This window comes from Malania oleifera, chromosome 7, assembly GCF_029873635.1.
Source record: "Malania oleifera isolate guangnan ecotype guangnan chromosome 7, ASM2987363v1, whole genome shotgun sequence".
NCBI classification, from domain to species: domain Eukaryota; kingdom Viridiplantae; phylum Streptophyta; class Magnoliopsida; order Santalales; family Ximeniaceae; genus Malania; species Malania oleifera.
The window spans coordinates 8,320,509-8,339,202 of record NC_080423.1 but is presented as its reverse complement, the minus strand read 5'-3'; the positions used below and the strand labels follow the sequence as shown (position 1 = coordinate 8,339,202).

Below are 18,694 nucleotides of genomic sequence, written 5' to 3'. Positions count from 1 at the left end.
TGTGTCTATCAAAATATTTATCAATCATATTTATCAAAATATAATTCTTACGATCAAAACTAAATATTTATCACTAAGTCATAGTTTGTCGCAAATAAACTCTTTGATTGTCTTTAAATCAAATCAACATCTATGAAATGGTCAGACTATTTGAAAGTTTGCAAGATAAATAGGGACAATGGAAGTTTGGACTCTTAAAGGAACTTTTGATGCTTAAATTAATAAAGCTTAAGATGTCCGATGCATATGAGACATCCAAACAATTAAAGGTTAAAATCAACCAAAACTTCAAATTCAAATCATACTAGAGGTAAGGAAGTGTATGGTTTGAGAGATGAACTATTTCTTTTTTTCTAGCTCAGACCATTATTGACTTCAAATGCAATGAACCTAATGATAAAGAGAAAGTTGACTTTAGAACAAGGTACCCCTCTCTGAAAAATGTCCAACTTATTTATCATTATCTCTCGAGTACAATAATTCGTGAAAGTTTCAGAGTGGAGACTATTCTACAAACTCGATCTACTTTACCCTACCTTTTAATATTCTCTTATGAGTAATACTGGAGGATTATACCAAAAACACAGAGGAAAATTTTCTGCCATTGGTGGACAATTCGGTTCGTGCCACGTCACTGGTCCACCCACACCAACTCGCATCCACCTGTGTGCCAACATGTGGCCAAGTGACGTCGCCATGACGTCACCACTCCTGACCCCTTTAATAATGATACGTATATTTATGTCAGGCCACATGTCTTCATCCGGTAACAACACGTGGTCCGTTCTGTTGACCCACCCCCTTTCTCCTAAACTGGTTGACCTAATTCAAACAGGTCTAAACCGGTTCCCTTATTTTCTTAATTATTTTGTCATTAAATTATTTATTTGATTAAAAAAAGTAGAAAAATCACAAAAAAAAAATTAGGAAAAATCAAAAAAATTATGGAAACAAGTTTTTGAGGTTAGGAAAATATTTTAATTCATTTTTCACTTGGGGAAATGGGGAAAAAGCTTCAAAACCTCCTAGAAATTTTGAAAATATTAGAAATACTTGGAAAAATCCCTACAAAATTCAGAAATAAATCTGAGAGCTATTTTATTAAAATATTTTCTTGATTTTTAAAAGGGGTGTGTCCCTATGATTTCAAACAGGGCAATGGGCTTTTCAAGCATCACTTGTGTTAGCTCTGAGGGGGATTTTTCTAACGAGATCCCCACTTTCGGGGGTCTAATTAGATAATTCTTAAATCACACCCCGTTTTAAATATACTCTATAAAAATATGCATGTGTTTTCTTATTTAAATACATCTTTGTCAATTTGTTTATTCAAAAGGAGTAAAATAAAGGTTATTGAAAATTCAATTAGGGATAATCCTTAGTTAATTATGTACCTTTCATAGAACTAGTGCGTACGGGGTGCTAGTACCTTCCCCTCACATAACCGAATTCCCCATCCCAATCTTGATATATGTAGACCGATACTATTCTTAATTGAGTAATAATTAGGTGTTCTAACCACAACAAGAAAAAGTTAGTGGTGACTCCAAATTCCATTTTTTCCTGAAAATCAAACTTATTATTTTTATTCACCTCCTGAGGGCACCCTTGCGCTCGAGACGTCGTGACAGAATATATATGATCGGCACAAACTATATATAGTTTTTGGGTATATTGATAATAAATTGAGCTTGGCTACTCAGGGTTGAATAAAAAATTTTATTGATAACACCTTTTCAATTGTAGCTAATTTCTTATTATAAATAATTTTGAAAATTTAAGATGAAAATAGATATCTATCTATTATAGATGTGGTGTTATTTGATCGATCCCTTTAAATTCTATATTCAAAGTTACAATCAAAATTTACTCATAAAAAAAATCAAGTATGACTCATACATGCTTTATTGGATTTCATATATCATAATAAAATAGTTAATGATCGCCAAAATATGTATTTTTTGAAATAAAAAGTGAATTCTCACAAACACAAATATTCAAATTGTCCAATGAATGAACTAAGCAATTTGGATTTGGTTGAGTTGATTTGAGATACAAATTTGATGAGTTTGTTTAGGTTTTCAATTACACTTGTTTAAATACATGATATATAATCATTCATATTTTCCATACTAAATTGTCTAGCAAGTTTCAATTTTAATAATCACACAAAAACTAACTATGTGATTTAAAAAATTATACATAATTTCAATCACTAAAAATTAATTTTTTAATAAAAAATAACTAAAAATAGGGTGTCATCTTCTAATTAATTTAGTCAATAGCTCAAAAAACTCTTCAAGTAAACTATTTGCACAACAAATAATTATAGAATATGCATAAAGATAACTAAATAAACTAAATTAAGGAATGAGAGTAGATACAATTTTTTTTAGAAAAAAAAAATACCCTTGCGTATAGGTTTCTTCACCTTCATTTTTTAATAATCTTTATACTTTAAAAAATCCGAAATATAATTAATCAAAACATACATAAACTTTAAATAAGACACGCGATCCTTCAAATAGGACTTCACAAAATGTCGATACTTCCTTTATTAGTTAGTAATGGTCATAAAATTATTTTGTTCATTTTATTATTCACATCTCTCCCTTTCCTCTTTTCTATCATCACATCCCTCGTATGCCATGAGATAAATTCATAGTGTTATACCATCATCGCGTAGAGGGAAAGGAAAGAAGCTGCAAGAAAGGAGAAATATACTTTGCATTCTTGATAAAATTCAGTACTGTACAAACAACTAAAAATTAAGCTTTTATAGACGAGGAATAAAATGAAATAACTTTTTAACTAACAAGCTAACTTCATAACCAACTAACTAATATAGCTAACTTTGCATATCAACACTCCCCCTCAAGATGGAGTGTATATGTTTATCACTCCCATCTTGGAATTGTGGTGATGCCAAAGCCTTGGTAAAGAAATATGTTAATTGATGCTTTGAAATCACATGAAGAGTATGTAGTATTCTAGCTCGAATTTTCTCCCTAACCAAATGACAATCAATTTCAATGTGTTTTGTTTTCTAATGAAACACTGGGTTGGCTACTATATGTAGAGCAACTTTGTTGTCACAGAAAAGCAAAGCTGGTGAGGTATGATGGATACCATAGTTTTTAAGCAAAGCAAGTAGCCAAGTTAATTCACATGCTGTAGAACCAAGAGCCTTGTATTCAGTTTCAACTGATGATCTTGAGATAGTGTTTTATTTCTTTGATTTCCAAGAAATAAGAGAATCACCCAAGAAAACACAAAATCTCGTAATTGATTTTCTTGTTTTAGGACATGTTGCCCAATCTAAATCTGTGAAAACCTTCAACTGTAAGGATGAAGATGAAGATAAGAATATGCCCTGCCCTGGAGTCCTTTTTAAGTATCTCAACACCTGATATGCAGCATCCAAATGAGGTTGTGCTCACTTATTTATAAATTAAGCTAGAATATGAATTGAATATACCAAGTTTGGTCTGGCAATAGTAAGGTAAAGCAGCCTCCCTACTAACCTTCGATAGATAGTAGGATCTTCTAATAAACCATACTTTGTATTAGTAAGGTGCAAGTTAGGATTCATAGGAAGTTTAACTGGTTTACAACCAATGAAACTTGAATTAGTTAACACTTCAAGAGCATAGTGCCTTTGACAAATAGAAATGCCTTTAGATGTTTGAGCCACTTCCAATCCAAGGAAGTATTTCAATTCTCCAAGATCTTTAATTTTAAACTCAGCATGAAGAACATTCTTGATGTCTTGCAAAACTTTAATATCATTGCTTGCTACTATCACATCTTCCACATAAACAAGCAAAGCAATAAAGGAACATGTAGTTACTTTAGTAAACAAAGAGTAGTCACACTTAGATTGTGAAAAACCATGACTCAAAATACAATGTGATAACTTGTGAAACCATTGGCGAGAAGCTTGCTTGAGTCCATATAAGGACTTGGTCAATTTACATACTCGTGTCTCCCTTCTACTTCCATAACCTGGAGGAAGTGACATGTACAAATCTTCATCTGAATCTCCATGAAGAAAAGCATTATTGACATCTAATTGATGTAAAAACCAACCTTTCACAGTAGCAATAGCAAGCAAACAGTGAACACTAGTAAGTTTAGCAATAGGAGAAAAAGTATCGATAAAATCCAAACCTTCTTGTTGAGTGTACCCCTTAGCTACAAGTCGAGCTTTGTATCTTTCAATGGTATCCATGAAGTTCACAGCATTTCTCCTTGGTATGTCCCATCATGCCACAATGGCTACACACAGGTTTGGATTTCGAAAAGGCCTTTTATCTTGAATTGTTCTTCTAAAAATTCTATTACTGAGTAGTAGAAACTAGAGCAGCAAAATCAAAATTGGCAAATTTGCCATCAAGTTGAATACCACGCTATCTTTTTTCTTGCAAGTTCAAAGAAAAAACTTGGTTCATATTAGGAAGTGGCTCTATCAGTAAAATTTGAGATCGAACACTTGCATAAGTGTCATTAAGTCCCATCATGAAACGCATCACATATTCTCATTGCCGATATTCAAGAACAGCCTTCAAGACTTCACAACTACAATTTCTTGAACAACCACAAGGAGGCAAGGGCATGTAATTCATCAATTCATCCAAAAAAGTCTTTAAACAAGTGAAGTATGCACTTACAGAGAGATCATCTTGCACCAGATTTCCAATTTCTTTCTGAATCTGAAAAATTTGTGGTGCATTAGTTTGCAGTTAACATTGCTGCAAATCACACCAAAGTTCTCTTGCAATATCAATATAGATACAACTTGCTACTATCTCTTTTGCTACAAAATTAAGTAACCATGAGAAGACCATATCATTACACCGTAACCAAGCATTATGTGCCGAGTCTAAAACATTAGATGGCTAGGTAAGACTTCCTTTGATTAAACCAAGCTTATTCTTCGATCATATAGCAATTTGCATTGATCGACATCAAGCATGATAATTTCCTCCAATTAAAGATTGTGTAACTAGCTGAATGTCAGGATTATCAGCATTATTGAGATGAAAAGGACTTGAAGAATCATCTGCAAGATCGACTGAGAGGCAAAGGAAGAGGACGCCATTAATGATAATCAAGTTACCTTTTTTCGAGTTTCAAGAAACTCCTGAGATCTTCAATTGAGGAGGTTGGCTTTAATTGCCAGAATTCATCACTCCATCTTGATTCACCAAAATTGTAAAATGGATTTGAAGAGCAGCGATTGATCTCAAAATTGCTCTCATACCACGCGGAAAAATAAACCGAGATCAATTATGTAGAGGGAAAAGAAAGAAGTTGCAAGAAAGGTGAAATATACTTTGCATTCTTGATAAAATTCAGTATTGTACAAACAACTGAAAGCTAAGCTTTTATATACAATGAATAAAATGAAATAACTTCTTAACTAACAAGCTAACTTCATAACCAACTAACTAATATAGCTAACTTCACATATCAACAACTTTTGCAAACACTTCATGGGCCACCTCTCCCCTCGCACTCAAGCCCAAGTTTGATTTTCACATGATAACGCTTTAAGTTGCAATGGATCATTCCATTAAGACTTAGATTCACCTTCTCTGGTGTGGACCCTCCTATAAAAATGATTGGCCAAGAGTCACTTTAATCAACTTCTTAAAGCTCTTGATGTTACAACCACACAACGATGGAAGTAGCTACAAGGATAGGTTTATGCACATGATGTTTGTGATATACATAAAAAAAAATGTAAACAAAGGGAGTTATAGGATTATAAATCTCTCTATATTGAATAGAAGATAGGTGAAGATGGACCATAGATCTTCCTTTATTGAATAGATAATGGTGAAGATGAACTAAAGACTTTCTTAAATTTAATTGGCAACGAATGAAGATGGAACAGTTGTGTATTCAATTTTGAATTTTGGAATATATGTGAAATTTTAATTTTTTTTTTTAGTACATAACGAAAGGTAAAATCATCATTATAATTTGTATCACTTTGAGGACTACTAATTTTTTTTCTTTAATCTTTTAGAAGTTGTTTAATATGCTAAGATTAAGTTGCTTACATTATTTAAAGTGTTTAAGGTGAGATCAATTCAATTAGGGTTGTGCGGATCATTAGTGAACACTTTGAAAATTTTAGAATTCTTGAGGATGTTTTTATGATGGCATCCCATTTATCTAATTATCTCAACTATACAGTTTTTTGATGTCTTTGTATTAAAAAGAAAAACCTTAAGTATAGTATTAGTAATAACCATTTTGACAAAACCCAAAAAAATCTCTTCTTTTTTCGCAGGAAGAGATTTTGAAATAACCGAATTGTTTGTAAAATTTCAATACCTTGACTTAATAAGAACCTGTTAGTCTGTTTATTTTCATAAATGACTAAGTTGAATAAGCATACTTAAATTCCACTTCAGCTCAATTTAAACTTATATTTGATTATAAATTTAATAAATAAATTTATCATAAATTTACTAAATAAATTTAAATATGATAAAATTCGATTTAGCTCTGGCTTCTTCACAACCTTAGTGTGGCTTCGTACTTTGTGATGCTTAATTCATTCTATGGTCTTTGTATTTGCCACATTAAGAGCCCATTTCAGTGTTGGACTGTGGATGCCATGCATTTGCTATGGGCCCGGCCCGGCCCAAAAAATTTTTATGTGGGTGATGCAAGTGGCAAACTGGCAAGCCATTGCTAACAACAGATGATTATTAGGCTTCCCCTTTTTCTTTTTCTTTTTCTTTTTCTTTTTTTCCTTCTTCCTTTCTTTCTTTCTTTTGTTTCTCTCTCTTTTGTTTCTTTTTTTTTTTTTGATCCATCAGAAGTCCAACTTTGTTACACCAGAAATGATCCATTTCTTGCGTTAATATTTAGACCAACTAATATGTAGCAAAATTCATGTTTTGGTTCTTATTTAGATTTGTTGGGATTTGTAGTCCTATTTTGGTTGATTATTGGTATTATTTTTGGGAGACCTTTAATGTTTATTTTATCTGTAATCTCTCAATACTTGTCTTGTAACAATGATATTTCTTCACAAAAAGTAAGAGTATATCAATAAATAATTAGAGGTGTCGCCTACTTTTCTAAAAAAAAAAAAAAAAGTGCCAATGTAATATCTTCTACTTTGTGAATTTCAAATATGAAGTTGAAGAACTAGTTCTTACTACTTCTCATAATTATGAGTTATTTATGAATGCTTATACATTAAATATAAGAATTTATAAATTAATTGAATGATACATAATATATTTTTACTATTATTTTCTTTTACTACACATTTAATATATAAAAATAAAATAAAATTTATCATTTGAATTTATCATAATGACCATTCAAATTCTCACCATCTCATTATGTTTCACAAACTTAAACATAGCCTTAATTTTGGGTTTTTGGTTCAATTCTTTACTTGCTGCAACTTGCAAGCTTCTCCACACCTTACCTCCAATCATAACAATTTTCAAGATCTGGGTTGACCATTGCAACCGCCAAACACAACCTACTAGTTAAAAGGCATAGTTTTCAGATATAGCTTGACACAAAGTATTGAACGACACCACATTTATTTTTGTTTCAAAGTTGAGGTATGTTACTTGTGAAAAATATTTAAATATTGGGATGCTCAAATTTAAAAGGAGGTTTATTTGATTTTTAAAATTTTAAGGCTTAAGAGAAGTTAGTGTTATTCGTCTAATTTTTTTTTTTTTTTAAATAGAAAATATGTATAAAATATATATATATACTCTAAAGTTTTAATATCATAATCTCATATTGGATGTGTACTAAAAAGATCTTAATCATAAAAAAAATGGTTTACCCTTAAACATTGTTTTGGGTAAAACTATATTGCCTAGTAATTAACTAGGTGAATTTTGAATCCTTTAGCCCAGCTGTGAATGCCACCATTCTCACTCCTAGTTGAATTAAGATTGACATAGAATTCAATGTTGAATTTTTGGCTTATAATTCTTGAGGGGTTAATGATTACTTGTCTTAGTTGACCTTAGTTCAATATAAATTTCTTACAGTATTTTTCTTCATACTTACTTACAAGTTAACCTTGAACAACTAGCGTTTCAAACAAACAAACAAACGAAGAAAATTGAGGCATTGAGAAAGAGTTGTGTTAGTACCGGAGGAGCCCATGGTTGGATTTGATATACATGGGTGAACACCAACTTGACTCAAAAGTTTAAGCCTATTAGGTCTTGAGTTTAACCATGTATACAAGCACCCATCATCCACTCAAATTTTCTAATGTAAGACAAACTTACAAGTGAAATTCTCAATAAGTTACTCACTCAATTATTACAATGTAGGCTTAGGACATAATAACTTCTAAGACCACATAATTATTAGGCTTTTTTTTTTTCCATCATCCTTTCTTTCTTTCTTTCTTTCTTTCTTTCTTTCTTTTGTTTCTCTCTTCTTCTTCTTTTTTTATCTATTAGAAGTCCAACTTTGTTACACCATAATCCATTTTTGATTGATTTTATAAACCTTCACCCTTAATTTCTAACATTCAAACTTGAGATGTATAGTAATGAATTCAATATCTTTAATCTAAAGTCCAGCCGGGTTGGCATAAGTGGTAAGAACGACTTGTAACTTTGGTAACCCTAAAGTTACGGATTCGATTCCCTCTTAAGAATTTATCTCGATAAATTACCAGGTGCATCAATGATAATGACGCTAACTTCACCTTAAACCCATGTCATTATAATTCATACTAAACTTATGCAAGTCGTGCATGTTCAAGTACCAATGTGAATTTCAAATCTTAAGTGAAAGATCGAGTTCTTGTTACTTCTTCTCATAATTATGAGTTATTTATGAATGTTTATGCATTAAATATAAGAATTTATAAATTAATTGAATGATGCATAATATTTTTTTTATTATTTTCTTTTACTGCACATTTAATATATAAAAATAAAATAAAATAAAATAAAATTTATTATTTAAATTTATCATAATGACCATTCAAATTTTTACCATCTCATTATGTTTCACAAACTCAACATACCCTTAATATTACCTCTTTTTTGGTTTTTGGTTCAATTCTTTACTTTGCTGCAACTTGCAAGCTTCTCACTCCTTACCTCCAATCATAACAATTTTCAAGATCTAGTTTGACCATTGCAACCGCCAAACACAACCTACTAGTCAAATGGCATAGTTTCCATATATAGCTTGACACAAAGTATTAAACAACATTTTTATTTTTATTTCAAAGTTGAGGTATGTTACTTGTGAAAATATTTAAATACTTGGATGCTCAAAAATTAAAAGGAGGCTTATTTGATTTTTAAAATCTTAAGGCTTAAGAGAAGTTAGACAATTCGTCCAATTTTTTTTTTTTTTTAAATAAAAGTACATATGAAAATTGAAATTTATATATATATATATATATATATATATATATATATATATTTACTCTAAAGCTTTAATATCATAATCTCATATTAGATGTGTACTAAAGATCTTGATCATATAAAAATGGTTTACGCTTAAACATTGTGAGCTTTTTTTTTTTTCGATAAAACTGTATTGCCCGATAAATAGTAATTAACTAGGTGAATTTTAAATCCTTTGGCCCAGCTCTGAATGCCCCCATTCTCACTTCCACTTGAATTAAGATTGACATAGAATTCAATGTTAAATTATGGCTCATAATCCATGAGGGGTTAAGGATTATTTGTCTTGGTTGACCTTAGTTTAATATAAATTTCTTACAGTATTTTAGTTCGTAGTAGCTTACAAGTTAACCTTAAACAACTAGCTTTTCAAACAAACTAATTAATGAAAACTCTCACGGGCATGAAGCGGTGGAAAGACATCAACACGTAAGATGGAGCATTGAGGGTTTAATTCCAAATAGATATACTCACAGAGCCAGCGGTAGCTGTGGATGGTGAGAATTTACTCTGTGAGCCAGCGGAGATAATGGATGGTGAGAGTTTGCTCTGTGAGCTAGCGGGGACCGTAGATGGTGAGAGTTCTCTATGAGCCAGCGGGGATCGTGGATGGTAATAGAGATGTGTCACAGGAGTCAGGTTAGCTGAACGTCCAACTGATGCACGGAAGCTGTGTTCGCATTCTGGACTTTACCTGATCAGCGAGACCTAGGCGAAGGATGCTGATCCGTAGGTTTGATGCCGCACCAGAGGGTCCAAAGGGCTTATTGGTGGTTGAAGTTCTTATGTAATAATAAAAAAAAAAACTAATTAATGAAAAACATAAAGGTACTAAGAAAGAGCTGCTCACAAAATTATTACAATGAAAACTTGGGACATAATGACTTCTAGGACCTTATTGTATACCATGACATATGGTTATGAAGTTCTCCAAGGAATGCGACATATTCTCCATGGGATGCGACATATGTTTATGAATCAATCTTACACTATTTTTATTTCACTAAGTTGGACAAATAGGAAAGAGAAAAAAAAAAAAAAAGAGATGATAGTCATAAAACAATATTAAATGAGTTTAAATTAATGTTAGAGACCTTTCATTTTCACATGCTTGTTAAGCCTAGTTATAATAAATTATTTCATATCTAGCACATACTATATAGATATGTATACTTGATGAAATGTTTAAAATAATTCAAAACTCAAAGTTTATATCCAATTAAAATCATTGTTTTGTGATTTTTGAATCAAAGTATAACATTATGAAGTAAAGAACTTGTGTCGTAACTCAATACAGTACTCCGTATGTATACTTCGACTGCTTCAAATTAATTAAGCATACTTTTAATTTTTTTTTAACTCTTTTAATGAAAACATTATTTTGGTGGATAATTTATTGCTATTGTAATGGTTTCATAAATTGTAATCTCTCTTTTCCTGTCATGCCGTTACTTTCAAACAATACTTGATTCAACTAAAAATTTATAAATATACTTAACACCATCACCATGGAACCAAAGTAACAATGCTATCCAAGCTTATATTGGAATATGACTAACTCGTACTTGAGCACATTATCATTCTTTGAATTCTCATCATTCTTTGAATTAGTAAATATGATATTTTATTTGGAACTAAAAATGGACATTTTCTATAAGAATGAACCCATTTTATTAATTAACTAGATTGGACAAAATACTTTGAAAAAGAGAGAGAGAGAGAGAGAGAGAGATTTTCTCATACAAACCGTTCCAACCTGGCAAGCCTAATACTTCTCATAATAAAAACTTAATTAGGTGGTAGACATAGAACACTTCAACACTTGAAATTTCTCATACAAAGGAAATGACATTTTCACCCCTATGCATCCCAATTATACCTCTTGCCCACAAGGTACAGAGGCGTCTTCTTGTGAATGGTAATTCCTCCTTCCTCTTCCATGCTGACGTCCTCCCTATTCATCCCACTGGGCATCGCCCAGTCAAAGCAGTAGAGCAGATTGGCCAGCGTGAACTCCACGGTGGTGCTCCCCATCATCATCCCCGGGCAGATCCTCCTGCCCGCCCCAAACGGTATCAGCTCAAAATGCTGCCCCTTGAAATCGATCTCGCTGCCCTCGAACCTCTCCGGGCAGAACTCCCAAGGGTTCGTCCAGCTCTTCGGGTCCCTCCCGATCGCGTACGCGTTTACCATGACCCTTGTGTCTGGTAAGACGTCGTACGCGTGCTCGCCGGCGCCGATCTTGCACCTGCGCATCGCCTGGTGCGGGATGAGAAACGGCGCCGCCGGGTGGAGCCTGAATGTCTCCTTCACCACCATTTTTAGGTAGTCCAGCTTTGCGACGTCGTCTGCTTCGACTCTTGGTTTCTTCCCGACGCGGCTCCGGATCTCGGCCTGGACCTTCTTTAGTACTCTTGGGCTCCTCATCAGCTCCGCCATTGCCCATACCATTGTCACCGAACTGGTGTCTATTCCCCCGATGAATGTGTTCTGGAAAAGACAAAAAATCTTCTAATTTTGAGAGAAGTAACAGGTATAATTGTGAGCAACCTTGTGTTCGGTCAGTATACTTACAAAAATAATTAGAAAGAATGTGAAAAAAATTGAGCAAATGGGTCGTAAATGAGTATGGACAATTCTTATATAAATTTCATATTATTGTTATCTAAACTAAATCGTTTTAGTAAACACCCTCCCGCGTGCATGTTAAATATCGAATTTAAATTTTAGACCTACTTTTTAAAAGAGCTTTGGATTCAAGAAAAGACCAGGACTAATCTACCTGGACAGAGACCTGAGTACATTGTTTATGGAGGAAGGAAACAAAAAGTTGGGGAACCTTTATCTGTAGATTTGCTCGAGGTTTAGAAACTGTTAAAAGTTTTGATTTACATTATTATTTAATAAATTTTTAGGCAAAATGGTAATTTAAGATTTTATGAGTTACCTAAAAATTTAAATTAGATTGTGAGACAATAATGTATATCAAGTTTTAATACTTCAAACAATGTACTTTAAGCTTGAACACTAATTTTTAATCTTGTTATCCATTTTTATTGTGTAATATTTAAAAAAAATATTGTATTCCTAGCTGCTATTTATTGAATGTTTATCTTTCAAAGTGGGTTTTATTTTTTTATTTTTATTTTTTATTTTTAAAAAGTCATGGATGAAAGTGAAGTCTTTTTCGTTTTTACCATGAGAACAGCCTTGACATGATCCTTGGTGAGACGAAATGCGCCAGAGCCACCCTGCTCTTTCGTCAATCCAATCAAAACATCAACCAAGTCCTCATGCTCTGTTTTGGGCCTTGAAGGGTCGAGATGTGCGTCGAGCACCATCTGAAAGTACCCATCGAGATTTTGAAAGCTCTTCTCGAGCCTTGCCCGTAGCCCCGTCAAGGCATCCACGATCCAGCCCACCGCCGGGAAGAAATCCTCGGCGGAGAAGCTGTCTAACATGTTCATGGCCTCGTCCAGAACGTCCTGAAATTTCTGGTTCTTGAACTGCATTCCGCCGTACCTCTTCCCAAATCCGACCGTGCCCACAATGCTGTCCGCGAGAATAAAGATCTTTTCGCTGAGATTCACCGGATTCGGCGAAGATTGGGCGACGGCGGTAATCAAATTGTCAACCTCTGCTTCTCTAGCGTACCACAGAGACTGTACCCTCTTCGCGCTCAGAAGCTCGAACACGAAGAGCTTACGGATCTCTCGCCAGTAATCGGAGTAGGGGGAGAACGCGACGTCCAAATAGTTGTAGGAAAGGCGTTTCGGGCCGGGAGAGGAAGGCCTTGTGCAGAAATCAAGGTCGTGAGTTTTCAAAATTTCCTTGGCCATGTCTGCGGAGGAGACGACCATGGTTGGGACGCTGCCGAGTTGCAGAAGCATGACGGGGCCATACTCCTGCGAGAGTTTCCAGAGTGTTTGGTGTGGCAACTTTCCTAATTGGTGGAGATTGCCGATAATGGGAAGCCGGGGAGGGCTGGGGGGGAGCTTGGCTGCTTTCAGTTCTTTGTTTTTGGGTTTGAGGAAAAGCAGAGAGAGAAGAGGAAGGAGGAGGATGAACAGGGGAAGAAGCCATTCTGAGGATAAGGGGATGGCAGCCATGGCGTTGGGGCTTTGGAAGCTCAAGTGCATTCCTTGGGAGGTCTGGCTCAATGCTCGCCCTTATGCTCGCCTTAAATAAGCAGAGAGGGTCGTTGGGGATGGGAGGTGGGCAAGGCAAAACATGTGGAGTTTTGTCTTTTATTATTAAAGTGTGGTTTGGATTTTTTGAGTTAGGCAGCATCTGGAAACTCGAAGGTTAATTTTCATTTATTTGCATTTTTCCTTTTTTTTTTTTTTTTTTCGTGTTCTTTGGCTTTCCAATTCATGTGTTTATGTATTCTCAATTGATCAATTCATGTATTTAATGTGGTTTTTATGATTCTTAAATTTTTGTGATGATTTTTTTTACTCTTTGGCCAGTGAGCATTTCCTCTGGGTGTAACCCAGTGAGCATCGGTGATGTTAATGTATTTCATACATTTTATACTTAATTTAAATAAAATGACACAATGAATTTAAAATATAACTACCATAATTTTTTTTAAATTGAAAAATAATACATTATTAAGAAATGTTCCCCCCACCCCCCTTAAATTTTAATTGTCATGCTGTTATAGAATCCTTCTTCTATTTTTTATTGTGATATTTTCAATGTGTATTCTATTTTATTTTGTTACTTTAATCATATTTTTAATTGTTACTTGATTGTAGGAAAAAAACGATATTTCATTTAATTAGAAATTTAATTTGTTTTAACTTTGGAAATATATATTAAAAAAATAAGCTGTTAGTTTTTGGTTTTCAATTTTTATTTCTTGTCTATTTAAGGTTTTGATGGTAACAATATAATGAAGACCAAAGATTTTGGTCTCTTTAAGATAGCTAAAGTCTTTAACCCAATGATTTTTTTATATCATCATAGGTATATTTACTTAATTTATAAATTATAAAGGCAATGCCTAGGCAATTAAGTACAATTCATATATTAAGAACATTAAATTATCAATTATTTTCTTGTGACTTTGTTTGCATGAATGCATAATTATGAAATTACTAAAATATTAGAGATGTTTTTAAATTTTGTGACCAGTTAATAAATATTTTACAGTTAACCAAATAATTCTACCTAACCCCTGGTTTAACAAAACTATGGTCGTGACTGGCGAAACTAGATCACTTATAAGTAACATATATCACTTATACATACAATTTTATTTTGCTTAGGTTTTTTTCCTTTCCCGAGCGCAGATCTCAATGGTAGGAAGCTCAAGTAGTACTCCAATGACAGTATTGTTGTATATAAGGGGTAACATTATAATCGGAGCAGCTGGTGTTAGTTATAATACTCTACCAGTTCAACCAATTCGAATTGGCCATAGGTATAAATTACATAAATTGTATACAAAGATATACAAATATTTGTATATTGATCCAGATTAATATGCATTGTGAGTGACCACAAAATACCCTATGCGAGGGCATAATGATACATTCCTCCATGAGGCTGTTCTTGTAACTGACGATTATGGTATGCACATTGTGTTGGATGCACACTGCGTAGGTACGATATATTTAATTGTGCAGTTATATGTTGAAACCATTCCTCACATGGGTGTCTCCACGGATAGGAAGATAGGAACGTCTGTCGAGCATGTGGTTGAAGCAGAGGAAGACACCCAACAGACACGTCATTATGATATGACTGTGAATGAAGGTATTGAACTATACACGAGTGCGGATGTCGGTGGGATGCCTATTATGGATTTGAATGAATGTTCAGGATCGTCATTCGAGCCACAGATGTACGAAAGACCTATTCTTCACATGGATGATCATGTAGTTTGTGAAGAAGTTCCAGCAGAACATCCAGGATCGTTGTTCGCCATTGCGAACAACGTGTTAGATGAGGGGATGAACATCACGAATGATGTTAATTTACAAGATGACACGTACGAGCAGGAAACTGGTGAAGGGACGAATGAGTTCCCCAATGATGTCGACCCTCCCCTCGTGAAACGAATGATGTCACGTACAAAGCCCAGTTTATGGATGAACCTCCTATGTACAGTGTAATTGACGTAGACGCTGCAGATTTTTCACGTGATGAGGAGCTTCCTATATGGGTGACTCGTTGGGATGAATCATCTGAGTTGTGTAAGGAGATGCTATTCGGGTCGAAGGATCAGTTAATGGCAGCAATGCTAATATACCACGCTTGAATGCACCACGACTTCCACATCGTGCAGTCTACCTCACTGTTATGGGTTGCTAGGTGCAAGGACTCTAATTGCGGGTGGAGAGTGCATGCGATGTATCGGATGAAACATTGATTATTCGAAATCACCCAATATGGTGGTCCACACATGTGTCTGAATGAACTTCTCTTGCAAGAACATAACCAAATCACGTTGTCTCTCATTGCTAGGGAGATCGTGAATATGATCAGGGGTGAAGCATTGACATCAATCGCTACATTGAAAGAGTTCATAGATCATTGCTTCGGCTATTCGATCTCATATAAGAAAGTTTGGTTGTGCAAACAGAAGGCAATTGCCCAAGTATTCAACGATTGGGAGATGTCTTATCAAACTTTGCCGTAGTGGATGGAAACGATGTGCTCATACAATCCTGCTACTGTAGTCAAGTGGAGGTGGACTCTTATTCTAGGTAAAGAGCACACCGCAACATTTGTATCTGTATTTTGGTCGTTCACAGCATCTATTCAGGGTTTTCGTCACTTTCCTCCTATTATTTGTGTGGGCGAAACACACTTGTACGGTAAGTATTAAGGTAAACTCCTAATTGCGACGTGCCCGAATGCAAATAGGCAAATATTTCCCTTTGCATTTGCCATTATTCAAGAGGAAAGTCTGGACACATGGAATTGGTTTCTGTGTCGTCTTCGTTCTATTATTGATAGGGATGACATTTGCCTTTATATCAGATCAACATCCATGAATTCTTGCTGCAGTGCAATGCAATCCTAATTAGCAACCACCACGAGCCCCCCAGCAATATGATTTATGTACTTTAGGTTCCTCGTGGCTTACATACAAGTTCTGTAACGATTAAAAATAAATAAATAAATAAATAAAATAAAAAATTATTATTATTATTAATTAATTAATTATTATTAAGAAAATTAATTAAATTAAGAAATTTGAGGATTATGAATATATATATATATATATATAAGTATATATGTAAGTAATATATATAAGTATATATAAGTATATGATAAGGTTAAAGTAGGATAAAGGTTAAAGAGGATAAAGGAAAGAAAAAAAGAAAAGAAAAGAAAACTTAAAAAGGTTAAGTCTTCGAGAAACAGGAAGAGAAGAAGGAAAGAACAAAAAATACAGATTCACGCGCACTAAACAAAAGGAAAGAGAAAGAAAAATTAAATATATTCTCTCACACTCTCTACTCTTCTTCTTTCTATGATTTCCCGGCTGATTCTCGTCCAATTGAAAATCTGAAGATACCACCGAACTCCATTCTTCGCCACTGACATATCTACTGAAGTGGATTTGTCCTCAAAGTAACGTGGGCATATCTCGTGGGGTAAGTCAAATTCTCATTTTTATCTCAAATTTTCCTAAATTTTAAGCCAAATAAGCAATCGAACACCACCACGAGAATCTAGGGATGATTCTCTACAAGTCTAGCAGAGCGAATTTCTCGTGGGGTCGTCTTAGAAATAACCCAAAATTAGGATAAATGGGTTATTTAGAAATTAATTATTACTTAATTATTGTAAATTATGAAGGGTTAAAATAATATTTTTTTTGGGGTTGATATGATTGAATCAGGGTTCGGGTGAGCGCCGCGGGTATAAATTTGGGAGTCCTACAGGCATGGTTTAAGGAATCAGGTAAGGAAGAATAAAATTATATCAGTATTTTATTAAAGTGAACCAATTATTTACAAGCATATGAAATTTATTAGTTATCTATATGATTTTAGAATAGTGATTACTGGAAAAAAATGATGATTTGGTTTAAGGTTATATTTGGGATAATTGTTTACGATATGAAATTCGTGTGACATGGGAGTAATTTTTCCTAATAAATTGAATATGAATTACTGTGGTATTTGAGTTTGCATGTGGGGGTGTTTGAAATGATTATGGCATGATGAATGAGTTGTTATGTTTGACTCCTGTGTGGAAATGTATTGATCTATTGGGATACTGTGTGGGAAATGTATTGATCTGTTGGATTCCTGTGTGAAAATGCATTAATGTGTCTGTGTGAACTAACTTTGTGGTTATTCGTATGCATCTCAATATAACGTTGGCATGAGGAGGTTGTTATATTGCCTAAATGTAAATCATGATATGACGTTGGCAGGTCAAGGAGCTTGTCGTATTGTTATTTATATGGGGTAGGACATTGGCAAGTCAAGGAGCTTGTTCTACTGATGTATGACGGGTAGGTCATAGAGATTGGATACTGGTGAGTAATGCCGCCTGTGTGGGCCATGTTATATACCCTATGTGGGTAGTAGTGCCTATGTGGGCCACGTTATATCTTGTGTGGATAATGGCGTCTGTGTGAGCCATGTTATATACCCTGTATGGGTAGTGGTGCCTTTGTGGGCCACGTTATATCTTGTGTGGATAATGGCGCCTGTGTGGGCCATGTTATGTACTCTGTGTGGTTAGTGGTGCCTATGTGGGCCATGTGTAGATAAGAAGTGCGTAGGTGCCTGTGTGGGCCACGTACTGACATGTACGCAGTTGCTCTGTGTGGGCCTCGTACTAAGGACTTTGGAAGATGAAGTATGAGATGCATGATTCCTATGTGGATGTGTTGTGCGCATGTGAATTTAATTATAGCATAAAAATAATGGTATAGCACATTATGAATGCATGTGTGTGCATGCGGCGAGGTAAACATACCACCGGGGGCTTGCTGAGAAAGGCGAGTACTCTATTAGGTAGTATCTTGGTATCAGTGCAAAGGGATGCTACTTGTATGGGCGGGTAGACATCACGATCCTTGGAAACTTTCGCCTTTAAAATAATAAATATGTGTGGACTGGCAGCGAGGTAATTCTTCACCTAAGGGCTTACTAAGTAAGGTGAGTGCTCTGGTAGGTAGCTTTTAGTACCAGAGCAGAGGGAAGCTACTTATATGGGCGGGTAATCTTCCTTATCCTTGGAGACTTTCGCCTGTATAAAAATTATATACTTGTGCATTTTGGATG

The 18,694-nt window shown here is 34.4% G+C and overlaps 1 protein-coding gene across 1 annotated transcript; it reads right to left on the bottom strand.

Moving 5' to 3' along the window:
• Positions 1–11,081: 11,081 nt before the first annotated feature.
• On the bottom strand, positions 11,082–13,689 carry LOC131159607 (2-methylbutanal oxime monooxygenase-like). The gene is made up of 2 exons (XM_058114640.1): positions 12,632–13,689; positions 11,082–11,924 (listed from the first exon to the last, which is right to left on the bottom strand). The coding sequence occupies exons 1-2, from the start codon at positions 13,571–13,573 to the stop codon at positions 11,295–11,297; spliced, it is 1,572 nt and encodes a 523-aa protein (XP_057970623.1). The 5' UTR covers positions 13,574–13,689; the 3' UTR covers positions 11,082–11,294.
• Positions 13,690–18,694: the final 5,005 nt, after the last annotated feature.